The sequence below is a fragment of the Pogoniulus pusillus genome, chromosome 6 (genome assembly GCF_015220805.1).
Source record: "Pogoniulus pusillus isolate bPogPus1 chromosome 6, bPogPus1.pri, whole genome shotgun sequence".
In the NCBI taxonomy this organism is placed as follows: domain Eukaryota; kingdom Metazoa; phylum Chordata; class Aves; order Piciformes; family Lybiidae; genus Pogoniulus; species Pogoniulus pusillus.
The window spans coordinates 11334121-11351803 of NC_087269.1; the positions used below are offsets into that span (position 1 = coordinate 11334121).

Genomic DNA, 17683 nt, shown 5'->3' on the forward strand with positions numbered 1-17683 from the left:
GCCCTATGAGGAGAGGCTGAGGGAGCTGGGATTGTTTAGCCTGGAGAAGAGGAGGCTCAGGGGTGACCTTATTGCTGTCTACAACTACCTGAAGGGTGATTGTGGCCAGGAGGAGGTTGCTCTCTTCTCTCAGGTGGCCAGCACCAGAACGAGAGGACACAGCCTCAGGCTGCACCAGGGGAGATTTAGGCTGGAGGTGAGGAGAAAGTTCTTCACTGAGAGAGTCATTGGACACTGGAATGGGCTGCCCGGGGAGGTGGTTGAGTCGCCGTCCCTGGGGCTGTTCAAGGCAGGATTGGACGTGGCACTTGGTGCCATGGTCTAGCCTTGAGCTCTGTGGTAAAGGGTTGGACTTGATGATCTGTGAGGTCTCTTCCAATCCTAATAATACTGTGATACTGTGTGAATAGTGTCTTAATCACAAATTTATGCTAAGAATTTGGTTTCTGTTTTCACTGAACATTATGAAGAAGAATAAAATAATCAGTACTAATAAAAAAAAAAAAGGGACTAATCAACCTAGTTGGACTTGATGATCTTAGAGGTCTTTTCTGACCTGGTTAATTCTGTGATTCTTCTGCTGATGTAGCTAGTGTTGAACTCCCATAGTGCCCACTGCACAGTGCCCCCAAACCACCCTGTTCAGTGTTGTTTTTTTTTTTTTCTGGATTGTGATTAATATTTTTTTTTCTTGATCATGATTAGTATTTGTCCCAGGGAATGACATCTGTTAATCTCCCTAATTATATCTCTGTGCCAGAAATGGGGTATGCTTCCTCAGGTGAAGAAAGATTCCTGACACTAGCATACAATGAAGAAATAGTAGTGGCAGGATAAAAACATGTTTGTGAGTAGTTGGTAAAATGAGATGACTTCATTTTAGTGATCTTCATTACTGGTTAAATGCCTTGAAGTTGCTGAATCCTGGAGAGTTGTGGATGTGTTCCCATACCATAAACATTTCACTAGTCCACAAAGAGACCAGATGGAAATGGATAAAGAACAGCCATGTTGTGTCTTTCTCAAAAAAGGTGTTGGAGCATTTAAAGGATGGGAGAATGTTTGGTTATGTTCTGAAACTCATTGCTATGGGAGACCGTGGATGCTGAAGGTGTATTTAGACTACCAGGCCACATGGACAAATTCTTGTAACCATTTCTAGGCTTCTGTTAGTCACTGTTGAAGAGGATTTGCATCTCTGGGTCTTTCAGTGAGATATGTTACTGCCATGTTCCTAAGAGTCACGGGATCACAGGATGTTAGGGGTTGGAAGGGACCTCCATAGATCATTAAGTCTAATCCCTCTGCCAGAGCAGAACCGTAGAATTTAGTACAAGTCACACAGCAGTGCATCCAGACAGATCTTGAAAGTCTCCAAAGAAAAATCCTCCACAACCTCTCTGGGGAGCTCTGTGACCCTTACAGTAAAGAAGTTCTTCCTCATGTTGAGGTGGAACTTCCCGTGCTGTAGTTTATACCCATTACCCCTTGTCCCATCACAGGGCACAAATGAGAAGAGTTTGTCTCTTTCATCTTGACACCCAGCCCTCAAATATTTATAAACATTAATTATCTCTCCTCTAAGTCTTCTCTTCACCAGACCAAAAAGCCCCAGGTCCCTCAGTCTTTCCTCAGAAGACAGTGCTCCAGGCCCTCAATCATCTTTGTAGTCTTCCCTTGGACTCTTTCAAGTACATTCCTGTCCCTCCTGAACTGGGGAGCCCAGAACCAGGTGAGATCTCACCAGGGCAGTGTAGAGGGAGAGGAGGACCTCCCTCAATCTGCTGGCCACACTCCTCTCAATGCACTTCAGGATCCTCTTGGCCTTCTTGGCCACAAGTGCACATTGCTGTGCCATGGATATCTTGTTGTCCACTAGGACTCCCTGGTACAGCATCCTCCTGGCTCTTAACTCTTTCTGTGTTATCATTTGCAATTCTCTTCAACCACTGAAACAGATTAATTTTGCCAAAGGTTTCCCCTAGATGATGTCTCCTCCATTCTTGTGTTCTGTGACTTTTCATCCTTCCCCTTTAGAAGCAGCTGCTGTTCCTCTCAAAAAAATCTTACTATGGGTGTCTAAACCTGACAAAATCCCAGTGTCTGGGGGTGTAAGAGCTAGGACTTGCTGTATGCTTCTCTCCAGGTACAGCATGACTTTGTTGTTTGTATACTAAACACAGAAGCCATTGTTGGATGTGAGGGTTTTGGAAACGAAAAGCATAATGTCCTAATTACCTATGGCAGGGAAAACATCTGTGCAGGAAAACTAACAGAATTAATTCCAAAGCTTAGCAACTGAGTACATTAATTGACATTAATTAATGCTAAATTACCAAGCTCTGCCAATGGAATCATATAAAATGTCCATGAGAATCAAATACCAAAACAAAATCCTTGAGTTAATGCGAGCACAGCAAAACTTCCCTTAGGAAAAAAGAGGGATGCAGGCACTGCATGGCGCCTGCTTTTCCTTCCTTCTGTCTCCCGTAGCAGAGGGAGCTTTTCTCAGTGTGCACATCTCAGGGTTTGGTTGCTTGGAAGATTAGCTTAAGCAATTTCAGAGCTCTGCCCTTTAGTAGTTATTACTGGCATTTTAGAATTGAAGCCATGGAGAATTGCACTGTAAAAGTTCACAGGAATTGCCTTAGTAAATCTTCATCAATGGTACAATCACTGCTGCACAGACTTCTGCGATCACAGCAGAAATAGACATAGTCCCCATTCCTCCATTAAAATGGGACTGAAAAAACTTCAGTCACCTGTAATGGATGTCAGCCTGGCCTGCTCTGTAAAAGCTCTTCTGGAGGAGATTCTTTAATTTGCTGGCTGATCTCAGCAGCATCTCTGCTCTTACCTCCCTGTGCTCTCAGGATAGATAACCTGTTTTCATGGGAAGTAAGACAGCACTGCAGTCTTCTCTTAATGCCTCTCACATGGTCAGTGTACCTATGGAAGTGAAAGGAAACAGGAGTGGTGTGGGGGAAGAAACATAGGTCTGATCACATCTTATGCTGGGTGATTGAATCCCATATATGAACAGGTATCTCTAGTTTTGCTGACCACTCAGATTATGGCCGAGGCAGCCATTTCAACTGCTACTCCTTTGTTCAAGCTCAGGATTAGCAGGCATTTCACTCAGGAACCTTCTTGAGACAGAATGAAGCTCTGAAGACTTCAGCATAGGACCTGTTGGAACTGGTCCAGAGGATGGCATGAAAGTTATTAGAGGACTGAAACACCTGTCCTGTGATGACAGGCTGAGAGAGTTGGGATTTTTCAGCCTGGAGAAGAGAGAAGGCTCTGGGGAGACTTTGTAGTGACCTTTCAATGGTTGAAAGGGCTTTGTAAGAAAGATAGGGACAGGCTCTAGGCTGTTGCAATGGGAAAAGAGATAATGATTTTAAACTAAGAGAGGGAAGGTCTAGACTACATGTAGGGAAGATTTTTGTTATAATTAAGGCTGTGAAACCCTAGAACAGGTTGCCCAGAGAGGTGGGAAGTGTGCCAGGCTTGGAAGCTGTCAAGGTCAGATTGGGTAGGACTTTGAGCAAGGTGATCTAGTGGAGATGTCCCTGCTTATTGCAGGGGTACTGGACTAGATGACCTTTAAAAGTCCCTCCCAACCTGAGCATGAAATTCTATGATTTTGAGGGCTGGAGTGGAGGCCTCTCCTTCATAATACAATAGCTGGAATTAAACAGGAGTGGGAATTGGTTGTGTTGCAGGTGAAGAGATGTGCTCTCTGTCTTAAGACAAGGAGTAGACATGCTGCACTACACGGTACTGCTGGATCATGGAGGAGGTTCTGGTCCTCTTCTCCCCTTCCTTCCTGAAAGCTGAGGGACAAAGGGCTGAACAGCTGTGAAAGGGAACTTTCCTGAGCTGACTGGATGAGCAGGCTGGGACTTAACATCGTTCCCTGCCCTCTCGTGGCTAATGTGGAAAAAAACTGAAGGGGAATGCATTTCGATCATACTTTCCAGGCTCTATTAATTAATGTTTTGCAGTCAGCTGAGAAAGCATGAAATGTTATAAACTGCAGTGACTAATAATACTTAGCACTTTATATATTCCAAGAATTCTGCAAATGCCAGGGTAAAATCAGCCTTCATCAAACTTTCCTGAAGGTTCGTTACCCTGCGTGTCTGTTTCAAGCAGAAGTCAACAGTCCTTAGAAGCATGCAAAGAAATGTCAAATTATGGGTTTTAATTAAACCCAAGATTAAATATGAGATGGTAAAAATCCAGCCATCTCTATTTCAGTGTAAAATCCTACTTCTCTGATCAGAAGGCAGCAGTTATAGCAAACAAGGGGCTGCACTTCTCCAGCAAGGAAGAAGACTAGAAGTATTTCTAACATTAATGCCATGTAGTGTTTCTGTCATGTAAGTGCTGCTGCTAGAGTGCCAAAATGCTTCTTCCTGTAAATCAGCTTTGTCATTAAACAAAGTGTAACTTCTTAATTGATCTGAAATAGCACAAATTGAATACTGAGAATCTAGTTCCTTGTTCTAGAATAAATTACCACCATTAAGAAATTCAATTTGTTTTTCTTCAGGTGATGGATTATGAGATGGGCACCCAGAATAGGAGTGCCCTTCAGAATAGGAAATGAGGACATCCCATACCATAACAGTGGATCATTTAGGCCTGCATTTAGACCATTTAGTTTGAAACATATGACTGATTGAAACTTCTAAGGCCTCTAGCTTCAAGAGAGTGTGGAATGGTTGCTCAGGTCTGCCAGAGTACACCTATGAACACAGTAAACAGAATTTTACTGTGTTCATAGGTAAAACCCCTCAACAGGAGCTGATCCTTCATCTTACTTTCCAAGGTGACCTGAATTACTTTGGAGTGTAAGTGCTGTAGCAAATACAGAGGTGCATCATGGAAGGGATTCTCAGTGGTGGCACTAAGGGGCAGGTATCCTCTGAAGATGTCCTCATATTGTATATGCTCTGGACCTTGGACTTGTTTTAAGTAAACTCAACATGTGAACACGTGGCTTAGGAGAAGCTCTCACACTCTACAGCTAATCCCACACTATGAGGATAACAGGGAAACTAGAGAGAGTATCTGTGCTGCAGATTATTCAGTAGTCACTTTTGGAGTCACGTGCCTTGGACTGTTGTGTCTCTGAAGGGTCCTTTACATCTCTGTTGTTCACTCCCACATCTAAGCTTAAGCTTGGGCATCATCTATAGTAAACTCAGCAGATGGGTAACGTTGCTCAGTGATATGTTCATGACTAAGTTTCTCTTAGACCTGAGCCACAACCATCACACTTCAAATGCTGCATTTGGTCTACTTCCATCAGGGATCCACAAGACTAAAATGGAGTAATCAGATCAACTGTGCTGGCTCTCTCTTGGTATAAAGGAGAAATATGTAGCTGTGATGTAGGGTGGCATGAAAGAAATAGGAGTCTGAAACTGATGAAAAATGAAGGAACTTAACAGAAGGAAATAATCAAGGGCAGATGTGCAAGAGATGTAAGGGAAAGAAGTGTTGTGTTACATTGAATGGATGGAGTAACCATGTCATGTGAGGCAGAAATGCTGCCTCTATGTATGTATTTGTGACAGTAGAAATAATCTATGCTCAGGATCTCAAGTGTCTTGGTTTTGTTCTTTACCTTTCAGATTCCCAATACATCACATGCAAGATGCAGAACTGCAGTGAAGCCACTCGCAGCAAACCCTTTCCAGGCTATATTGATCATAATTCCCTGATTGTCCAGGATGACTATGTTTTTGTTCAGGTGCAGAATAATCTCCTACTTACTCTAATATTTTGTGTTATTCTATATTCTCTTATTTTCACTTCCATTTGTTTGCAAGTGTGTTAGCTCCAAACTAATCAGACAACACTGGATCCAAATAATAATGGCATTAAGTGGTTGTAGCAGTTCTTTACAATGCTAAGAACATTTGTTTTGCCTCTAACATCTTGTCCCTGTAGCGTCTCAGAGTTCCTACCTGGAGCATCTACCCTACGTACTGGAGTGTTCTGTGTACTCCCTGCAGCCTCCTCAGTGCTGTAGGATTACTGATGTAACCTCTCAGCTTGAAGTGATGTGTCAGTTTTTTGCTATTACTAGGGAGTAGACCAAAGCTTTTTTTAAGCATGAGAAGGAAACAGGAAAGGAGGGAAGGAGCCAGGGGAAGAATCAAAGGAAGGGCAATCAGGCTTTATTATTATGCCTCAGTTGTGATTATAGTGAAAAGGCTGAAGATGAGATGTGCTCAGCCAAGCTGTGCTCTAGGTGAGAGCTAGTGAATAGGTCTGAACTACAGCAGGTTTCATTAGACGGCTGCCAGTGTCCATTTACTAAGAGCTGAAGAGGACAAAAATAACAACAGAATTGCAGGGAACAGGGAGGGAAACTAGAAACCATTAGGACTAAACTGGTCTTCCAGGAAGTTTATATTCTGCCATGCATGGGGGTGGAGGAAAGAGAGAGGACCAATTAGTTGATTAGATGAGTTGATTGCTAATTATATTCAATTAATGAACTTAGTCATAAACACCAGTCTAAATTGTCCACAAATAAATCTGGGACATAGCTTTTGTACCTGGTGTGTCAGAGGCATGAATGAAATGTTTACATGATAAGGAAAACAGGGGCACAAATCACTGTTCAGCCATTTCTTGTTTCAGAAAGGCTGTGTGCTTGTGGCTTGAGTGGCACAGCTGGGAAATTTCTCATCCTGTGTGAACTGATTAATCACTTCATCACTGATGCCTTAGGTTTTGTGCTTTTCAACATTGTTAGTTTTCTCTTTTCTGGCCAGACATTATTACACACCATAAACAAGCCTCAGCTGAAGTCAGTGCTAGGGAGCTTCTCTCTTCCTGGATAGCTTTTGTATTTAGATGCATTTCTCTTTCTATTTATAAACTGTTGTGCTGTTAAATTTCAGCTTTGTTCTCCCTCCATTCTAGTGGCATGGTGTAAGGAGAAGCTATGTAAGGAGAAGGTAGCCTCTTAAACTGTTCCACTTCAATGCCCAGGGGGGCTTTGCAGAATTTTATATATTCAGAATGCCATATGAGAAGGCACCATGTAATATTTCAATCTGGAAAGCTCCCATTTTAATCCTTAAACTTCTCAGGACTACTAAAGAGAAATAAACATAACAGGTCAAGGAAATAGTATTTGCAAATTATAAATAATTAACACAGATAATATTGGAATCCCTGGTAACAACTTCTGTTTAGTCTGTGGATTCAGTGTTGGCTGGTGATTTAAAAAGGGATCTTTATGTTATCTGGATGTATCTGGAGCTGGATGGAGGTGCAGCTAAGTAGCATGCCATAGCTGATGCTGGATTCTGCTTTATCCCAGACACTGTTCTTCAAACGATGAATATCCCTGTACCAGACAGTAAAGGCTTGGAAGAATTGGTGAACACCCTTCTTCCCCACCCTTCTCTACCTTCCTTAATCTCCATCTAGCTTTTCTGCAGCTAGGCCCTTTGAAATGAGAATAAGTAGACTAAAAAATAGGAAGCTAGGGAATGTGGGTTTATTTTCCCTGCTACACTGTTTTATTTACAAACTCACACTCATAAACAATGCTTCTTGTCTTCCTTTCACTTACTTTTACTCAATTCCCTTAACAAACAAAACAAAACAAAACAACCCAAAAAACCCAAAACATTGAAGAGCTCTAGAATAAGAAATAATTCTTTATGTAATCTGGTATGAGCCTTGCCTCTGTGTATCTCACATTTTAAACTACTGCAGTGCATATTAAAACACTTGCTACTAAAGAAAAGTCTTGATAAGCCTGGATATCAGCCAATTAAAGCAAAGTTGTGCATGGAGAATCCCTTGGAAGACTTGTTCTTCACTATCTTTCGTCCAAGGATTTCAAAGCACTTTACATTGATTATACTTCAGCAACACTGGAAGCCAGATAACATTGACAGGTTTTTTGGTTGTTTTTTTTTTTTCTTTCTTTTCCTGTTTTACCTATTTTAAATAAGTAGTAAGGAATAAAAACTCAGATTTTTCTAACCCAGCATTTTGAAGGTCATACCACCAGTATTTAGGTACTTAAATAAATGTCCAGATGCACAGAAATACCAAATCAGCTGGGCTGCTCCTGCCTTCAGGAGCTGTGAATGCTTAGCTGATCTCATAACAGATGCATATGATGGCTTATATAGGGCCAGGCAGGAACCAAAGTTGGAGGCAGAAATAGAAACCAAGCATGATGGCTGCCAGTCTGCTGATGTAACCAATAGCTGGCATGGCAGCTCTGCAGATAGTGAAGAGCAGTCTCTTTAGTGGTAAGGCAAAGGAAAGCTGTGGTATCAGCAGATGATATGATGGCCCAAATAAAGCCAGGACTTCACTTTCAACAGATTTTCACCTGAAGTCCTGGCCTTTGTCTCCCTTTGCAGAAAACAGCATTCCTCTTGCTTTCTTTTTTTGACTACTGTCAGTTGAATCACTTTTTTTATTCCATCCACTCTAATAGCGCTGTGGTTTTAAGCTACTGCCACCAACACCCTCGTGTTTCCCCTGACAGCTTTTGCTTGATATTTTTCTTGATGATTAAAAAATAAAAAAATCCTGATGCTATCTTTCCTTCTTTTCTCATAGTTGACGTCTGGAGGAAGACCACGGTATTATGTTTCTTACAGGAGGAATGCATTTACACAGATGAAACTGCCAAAGTACTCCTTGCCCAAGGTAGGTTGCTGTTGCTGGAATGCCAGTGTGAACTCACAGGTGTTTTGGTTGTAGAGAAGGTCTTGAATCCAGTAAAACTGCAAGCTGACATGCAGTGAGTGAAAACATCATTCTTTTTTAACTGAACAGTTGCAAGCAAGAAAGGACTAACAACAAAGTCAGCAGTTCGGCTTGTCAAGGACATCAGCATGAAACATAGATAGATACCACAGCCCTTGTCAATTACCATTTCTTTATGGTTAGTTAATTAAGTTTTGGAGGGGACTCTCTTTTTCTTCTCTCTCTTTTTTTTTTTTTTTTAATTGGTCTTAAAATGCCCTTCTCCTGTCCCTATCCTGTGTGAGTTGCTTTCTGTGCTGTGCCTCATTAGCAGATTTTAATGGGAACCAAGCAAAGAGATGTCTTTGTGTGTCTGCTCCATATCTTCCCTAATTAAGAACAATGGTGAATTAGCACTGGAGCTTGAAAGGCTATTGCTACCTTCTGGAGATGCATTTTTTTAAAACATCTATATAAAAGTTTAGCTCCATTTTAAAGAAATCACCATTTTGCAGCTGGGCTCCTAACAAGTGCTTCATGACAAAGGAATTTTTTTTTTCTTTTTCCTGGAGGACTTTTTGATTCTTAATGTATTCTGGTTGAAATGTACGTTAAGATCAAAGGTAGCAAATGATTTTGTGGATTCTTTGTGAATTCTGACATCTGGAGACAAATACATTCCCAGAAATTAGTCAAGGATTGACAAAAAAGATAAAAAAGCATAGCGTTAGCAGATTTTGTAGGTAGAAGTATTCAGAGGGACAATTAGGCTAATACCACAACTGCCTGTCTTTCATTCCTCAACCCAACTGACCCGTTTATGATGGATTAACTGGGTGGCCTTTATATAACCAAACTGCAGCTCAAACCCAAGCGTTCAATACCATACCTTACCTAGTCAGCTGTTGTACCCTTTGCTCCTGTTTACAGTACCTGCAAGCTCAGCTTACAGGACTTTGAGGACCCTACCAGAAGCTCTGACACAAGAGACCTGTGGTCTACCCCAAAATCTTCAATCATAGAATCATAGAATAGTTTAGGTTGGAAGTGACCTCAAAAGTCACACAGTTCCAACCCCCTGCCATAGATGTCTCCCACTAGAATAGGTTGTTCAAGGCTTCATCCAACCTAGCCTTGAACAGCTCCAGGGAGGGAGCGTCCACAACCTCCCTGGGCAACCTGTTCCAGTGTTTCACCACCCTCACTGTAAAGAACTTCTTCCTAACGTCTAGTCTAAATCTTCCCTCTGCCAGATTAAATCCTAGTAGTGGAGGTGTTCCAGTCCTCTGATCATCTTTGTGGCCTTCCTCTGCACTCACTCCAACAGTTCCATGTCCTTTTTGTGTTGGGGGCTCCAGAACTGTACACAGTACTCCAGTTGGGGTCTCACGAGAGCAGAGTAAAGGGGGAGAATCACGTCCCTTGCCCTGCTGGCCACACTTCTCTTGATGCATCCCAGGACATGTTTAAAGTTGGGCTTGATTGAAACTTCCTGTCCAAGCAGAAAGGAATTAATCTGTCAATTCAGATCAAAATTAAACAGGTGTTACTTGAAGCAGCCCTTAGCCAAAGGAGTTGAAATTGCAGCATGGTTATTGTAACATCCAAATCAAAATAATCATTTACAGCTGGTTCAGACTGTAAGAGAGGCTCTTTCCTTTGAACTGGTTGTCTTCTTTAGCCCACACTAATTTTCTCAGCTGTCTACATTCTCAAAGCAGTAGCTGCAGAGCCAGGGAAGATACACTACAGTTAAATTGCAATGTGTTGTCAGAGAATAGGAATTGGAGCAATACATTCATGTTATTTGACCCAAAGCAAAAGGCAGATATTTAAAGAGATAAGATGCTTTGTCACATTCTCAGAATATCTTCAAAAGCCAAAGAGCTACATTTGGCTTGGAAGGAGCTAAGCTGGAGCTGTGGCTGTCTAGGAGGCTGCTATCAAAGCACAGTAGCTGCTTTATATTAAGAATGCACAAAGTGTTATACTATTCCAGGAACTGCAACAAACAGCTTCTTTTATGTCTAAATTCTCTTTTATCTCCTTCATCTAAGAAAGAGGGACCAAATATGGTAAACAGTACTAAGTGACTTCTGGAATTGAAGATGGAAATATCAAGCTTTTTGTCTCTGTGTGTCACTTTTCCTATACTGGAGGGGTGCGACGGCAGGCAGCTTTGATGGGTGATACCACTGCTGAAGCAGGAATGGCCTACAGCAAATCAAAACTAAAATGTTCTCCTTGGCATTGATAGACTAGTAGCCCCTTTGATTAAAGACTTACAGGAACTTGAAACTCCCATTCAAGAAAATGCTTGCATGTATGTCATGGGATTTTTAAAGAGCCGACAGAAAGTAAACTCTCAAATCAAATTGGGGAGAAAAAACAGAATTATATTTAGAGAGAGAAATACAGAGAGAGACATTACAAAGCAATTTCCCCATCCATGGCAAACCCCCTTGAAGTTTCCCCCATCCCAAAAAGCTAAATCTACGCTCCCCAGTGCTCCAATCCTCCCCCCCCACAACACCTCTGCTATCCAAGAAGTCTACTGCTTACATGTTCCTGATAAAGTGGCTCCTGCCACACAGGGCAGGAGAAGGAGGAAAGGAGAAGGAAATGACCTTGTTGTGAGTCTACAAAGAGATAGCAGAATTATGGCATTGAATGACAATCTTCTAGTCCCCAGAATTTTTTTTAACTCTATAACCTCAACCTGGGACAATATAAAATGTGTATATAGGCTGTGTAAAAGGTCCTTACCGAGATCTGCTAATTTCTGCAGTGGTTCTGGTACTACCCATTCTGTACCACAGCACAACAATGTGTGCTCTGTCACAGACACTAATATCACTGATGATAATCACCTTAAATGTACACACAGGATCCATTTGCTCCATTTTATACCAATGCACTGGGCCAACATCTGTGAATCCTGAAGCAAGCCAAGCAATTTCTCTTTTTAAAAGACCTGTCCTTAACTGGTGCTGGGCTGAATACTGATGAGATGGGTTTGTGGTAAATCTGTTTTAAATTCATTACCTTCTTTCCTTCAACCTGAAGTTGCACATTCTGATGGAAGAAGCAGCAATGATCACCAAAAAAAAAGCCCTTAAATACAGATCTTAAAAAGAGCTGACAGTTCCAGTAATTGACAGAATAAAGTAGGCATTGCACATTCCTTCTATTTATCTTGCCAGGAAGAAAAGTTCCCTGGCAAAGTGCTAAAAGGGCAAGGGAAACATGTTTAGTAATTTAGAAAGCTTTGGCCTTTGCTTATTTGTGTAGATGCCTGACCAAACCCATGCACAGCATTGTGCTCTTTTGCCTTTGGAAAGGCAAGAGGGGCAGATAGTAGAGCTGCATATTAATGTATTTCCACTAAGTACTGCAAGAGAGAGGAAAGCTCAGGTTCTCAGTACGCAGATGCATGGAGAGCCCCTTAAGATGACAACAACTGTTTGAGAAAGGTGCTTTGCTTTCCTTTTCTGTCCTCCTCTTCTTCTTTAGAGTGAGTATCTGCTGTAGTGGTGGAAGATGCAGAGAAGCTTTTGGTCCATATCGAGATGAAGGCTGTATTTTTGTATTATTTGTTTCCCCAGAAATAAGCATCTCCCATCTTGAAAAAAAATTAACCACTTAATATGATATATAGGTTGATTTTAATTTTCCCAGTTTGAAAGTCAGGAATTTCCTGATGTTCAGAGACCTGTTTGATGCTCATGTACTGATCCCTTTCTATCCAAGCTTTACATTGTTACTGTGTCTGTTGGACAAGACTGTGTTAAGAGTAAAAATTAATTGATCCCCAAAGGCAAACAGTTGGAAGGCTCTCTGGACTTTCTGCACCAGATATATTATAACCAATTCTGTGTTCAATTTCTTCATCTTCAGGCCTAAATTCTTTCATCCTGGGATCTGCTTCATACTTGCATCTTACAGCATGATCTGATCAAAACTCAAGAAGCAACAAGTGAATAAATTTACTTATTTGCTCTTTGAACACCCATTCAATTGCCTTTGTTTTTTGCTGTAGGATTGTGAAGTCATAGAATCATTCCTTGGTGTTGATCAAACTCTCTTTACCTCTGCTCCCTAATTATTACTAAACTATTGATTGAAATGGTAAATTAAGGGAACTGTACATTCACCAGACAAAAGAAGTTTTACTTATAATTTCTGACTGTGCTTAAACAGAGAGCTCTGCCCTCTGTGTATGTGCACATATGCAAAAGTTGAGACTTGAGATTAGAACTATGTTAGCCAGTGTTGCCTGAGGCACAGTGGGAACACCTGCTCATGTAGGTCTACAAGCATTGACTAGGGTGACAATTTGAAACAAGAAGCCTCTAACAAACAGCAAGAACTTCTACTAGCACAGCTGGAGCTGAGAGAGAATGTCTATTCACAACCTCAATTAGTAGAAGGCAGTGGGACTTCTGCTGCCTTTCTTATTGCCTGAGGATTTAAGCCAATCTGTTCCTCTACAAAAGCAGCCCATCTTCTGGGATACATTTTTCTCCAGAACAAAGAAGCAAGTAAATCAAGTGGATATTCTTCCACTCCATACTCACTTCTGGATCTTGATGAACGAACAGCTGCTCTGAATCTTAACTTCATGGTCAATCCACTTTCAAATGTGTAGATAAGGTTTCTTCATGATATTATTTTTTTGTCTTTACATTACAAGGCTCCATCTGGAAGTATTAATTTCCTCTAGAAAAACTGTGAGAATGTGTGAATTGTCAAAGACTGTTGTTAACAGAACCACAGAATCATAGAATCAACCAGGTTGGAAGAGACCTCCAACATCATCCTGTCCAACCTATCCCCCAGCCCTAGCCAGTCAACTAGACCATGGCACTAAGTGCCTCATCCAGTCTTTTCTTGAACACCTCCAGGGACAGTGACTCCACCACCTCCCTGAGCAGCCCATTCCAATGGGAAATCACTCCCTCTGTGAAGAACTTCCTCCTAACATCCAGCCTATACTTTCCCTGGCACAACTTGAGACTGTGTCCCCTTGTTCTATTGGTGGTTGCCTGGGAGAAGAGGCCAACTCCTACCTGGCTACAATCTCCCTTCAGGTAGTTGTAGACAGCAATGAGGTCCCCCCTGAGCCTTCTCTTCTCCAGGCTAAACAACCCCAGCTCCCTCAGCCTCTCCTCATAGGGTTTGTGTTCCAGGCCCTTCACCAGCCTTGCTGCCCTTCTCTGGATGTGTTCCAGCACCTCAACATCTCTCTTGAATTGAGGAGTCCAGAACTGGACACAGTACTGGACACAGAAAGAAGAAAGAACATCAGCTTCTGGAGTATATTTTCTGATAAAGTTAACAGTTTTGCATATAGAAAGCCCTAGCTGAGATTCATGGATGCAGAATAACTTAGGGGTATCTGCCTAAACCACAAAGAACAGCTGAATCTTTTGGGAATCACCTGGTGTTAATAAATCTGCATTTCTTTTCCTACCTCTGCAGATTTTTATGGCACCAAAGAACTCAGAGTGCCTGTGCTGGGCAGATAGAGCCTGGGAATTTAGTTACAACAGTCTCTCTCCTGCTGGCTTTTTCCACTGGCTAGTAATTTCTCCAGACATTGAAAGAGGGAATCAGATTTAATAGTTTCTGGTTTTTCTTTAATTATGCAAACTTTTCATTGCTTCCTGCCTGCTGTAACACACAGAACAAATAGAGTAAAACTAAACCTCACTTATACTGCTCGTGATCTAACTACAGTTCTTTACATCTAGGTAAGATTAAGGTTGTGTTTCTGTTGTATTATTTGGGGGAGTGTTTATCATAGTGGTCCAAGGGCCTTGGCTTCTTGTTGATCCTGTCATTAAAAGTAACAAAGAACAGCAGCACTGGCTGCAAACATTAACCAATTATATCCTCCTTGTGTCAGTTCCCAAACATACTTGGTTTCTGAATGCTAGACAAGAAGCAGATGTTTCAGATGCTACTTTTCTTGTATTGAAAGAAACAAAACACACACCCCCCCCCAAAAAAACAAAACAAAACACCAACCAAACAAAAAAATAACACCCAGCATCTTTCCTATCTGGGATTCCACAGTCACAAGTAGAATCACTCAGATGCCAAAAAAACCAAACCAACAAATAAATGATACTCCTCTGCTCCAAACTAAGAACTCATTAAAATCGAAGTGTTGGTAGGGAGCAAGAAGTGCTGCTGTATAACAATATGTTGCCAGTGTAAATGTTCAATTAACACCTCATCAGTTAATTGCTACTTTGAAAATTGGAAGAAGAGAGCTGGTGTAAAACATTTCTGGATGGAATCAACTGTTTACAGGAGTGCCGTCTATAGTTCCTGATTAAACTCCAGCCTAAATATATCCCTTACTCTTCCACAGTTATTTATGTGCCCTTGGAAATGACAGAGCAGAGCTCCCTCTAGTAACCTTCTTCTCTTTTCTTTCCCCAGGACATGCATGTTATCAGCACAGATGAGAATCAGGTGTTTGCAGCTGTTCAAGAGTGGAACCAGAATGACACATACAATCTGTATATCTCAGACACCCGAGGGGTGTACTTCACCCTGGCCTTGGAAAATGTCAAGAGTAGTCAAGGGCTGGAGGGGAATGTGATGATTGACCTCTATGAGGTATGTCATGATGCCAAATGTCTCATTTCTATCACACATAGTGCCAGTGCCATTTCATCTTGCATTTCAGTCTTGTAGTATGCATGTGAACAGCAAGCCAAAAAATTATTAAGCATGTAGTTTTACCCTTCTTTAACTTGAGGGCCTCAGTACAATCAGATGAGTTTCAAACCCAGATTTTACATAGGTATTGAATTTAGTTCCAGCCTAATCACAGAATTACAGAATTACTGAGGCTGGAATAGACCTCTGAGATCATCAAGTCCAGCCTACGACCTAACATCACCACATTGACTAGACCATGTCACTAAGTGCCACATCCAATCTTTCCTTAAACACCTCCAGGGACAGCAACTCCACCTCCTTACTGGGCAGTCCAGTCCACTGTCTAATTGCTCTTTCCATGAGGATGTGCTTCCTAACATCCAACCTAATCTTATGATTCACTAAGATCCAATGCTGTATTCTCCTGTAGGTTCTCAAGTGAGGCAAAGCTCATGGCTCTTTCATGCATAGGAAGATGTGCATTGGAAGATATAATGGAATAGTTCATTTAGTCTTTAGGAGGAACTCTTAAGTTTCTCAGCCAAAATTCTGCTGCATCATATTGGTCCAGCCTATGAGTCTGAAAGCTCCCAACACTCTGAATGGCATCATTCTCCAATTTTTGTTGTGTTTCTGACAGCCTGATCTCTTGTTTTAGAAGTGAAGGAGAGACAGCAATTTTTAGCTATTTTTGTCACCCTCCTCAGCTTGGGAACTGAATGATTTTAGATAAACCCTGTTGGGCTGTCCCATGAGCACAGAAACACTTCTACCTTATTTTAACATCCCTTTTACCCTGGAGCCTTTTCCTGGCAAGTACATTCTGCCTAAACTCACCTATGGAAAGGATGGTTTATATTGTCTTCTGTGACAACTGGTCGTAACAACAGGACTTTTACTGTGTCCTTTCACTTCGCCTACTCTGCTTTACTTCTGGAGACAACACTCAACTGAGTAGAAATTCTGTCCTCAGCTGTTACTTTGAGTCAGCTTCTCTTTTGAGGTATCCTCCGAGGGATTTTCTGACCATTTAAAGACCATGGCCTAGATATGAGCTCTTTGAAAATGAAGATGCCTCCCTTAATTCCCATTGACCATCTGAATATTAGCTTTGCTATATAGCTTTCCTTCAGCTACCCTATACTTGGAAATCACTTGGAATTGTTCAAACATGGAGGCCAAGTGTTACATGTGAATGCAGATGAGCTGTAGGAGGATGGGGACTGGTATTTCAGTCATTTGGAGATTTTGGCTATTAATCTGTCTGCAGCACTGGCAGCTTGAGAAGCAGATTCACTGCATTATGTAAAGGTGTCCTACATCCCATGGGGAAAGAAAAGCCTTTGCTTTGTTTTACTGTACTGGTACCACACAGGAACCTGGATTGAAATTGATGGAATCAGACTTGTATCATCATATCTGTGGATTATCTAAATAGAAAGAATATTGGCTGACACTGAACCTGGCACAAGCCTTGCATTCAATTTGATGTTCTAGCTGGAAGGGAACAGAAAGCCATCCGGCTTGATTTTCCCAGTAGGATTGTTGCAGATGATGAATGCTCTAGGGGTAAATGGAGATGCAGATGAGAAAAAAGAAAATCTATAGATAACTTAAAAAGAAGTGGATAGGTTGCAAAATGAGTTACTCTGTGGTGGCAGCACTGTATTTTGAAAAGCAAGATTAGCTGAGAAGATGCCAATGTCCTGTTTAATGTGCATGTGTCTGTATGCATGTTTGTCAGGTGTTAGTGAAGGTGTTTCTGTGTGCAGATTCCTAAACTCATTCTATATCAAGGCTAAATCTTCAAAGTGTCATTCAGTGGGAAATTGGTTTGGACAGGAAGATCAAACAGAAGTTCTTTTATAGTGCCCCATCACGTTCTCCCTTCTTCTGTAAGACACCAGGACCTTTTCACTTGAAATTTGTTAGTGTGGGCTCTTCTGCTACTGGACCTTGTAGAGGCTGAGGACACCACTCCTAGAGGAAGAGTATTTACTCTTCTGCGTGTTGGACAGAGATGGTTAGCCCTTTTGTCCTCCACCTCCCAGTTGGGCTCCATATTCACTGGGTCAGCAGCCACAAAAGGGCTGTCCTGGATTCCATCTCCTAGAGCAAAGAAAGAGCCATAATCAATGCCCATTTGGTCTGAATGCCATTTCTAGTTTCTGTACCTCTGCAACAACATAACACGACTTTCTTTGCCTCTGTGGTTGAACTGGTCTACAGCAAAACGCTCCTGCCTCTAGGAACCCACACC

The 17683-nt window shown here is 41.7% G+C and overlaps 1 protein-coding gene across 5 annotated transcripts in view; it reads left to right on the forward strand.

Annotated features, from left to right (window-relative positions):
• The window catches only part of SORCS1 (sortilin related VPS10 domain containing receptor 1), a 425391-nt gene that overhangs the window by 335373 nt on the left and 72335 nt on the right, over positions 1-17683 (forward strand). For all 5 annotated transcript variants that reach the window (XM_064144430.1, XM_064144431.1, XM_064144428.1 and 2 more), the window contains 3 exons: positions 5649-5767; positions 8620-8709; positions 15199-15378. In XM_064144430.1, coding sequence (XP_064000500.1) covers positions 5649-5767; positions 8620-8709; positions 15199-15378 — 389 coding nt within the window. The remainder of the gene's footprint in view (positions 1-5648; positions 5768-8619; positions 8710-15198; positions 15379-17683) is intronic.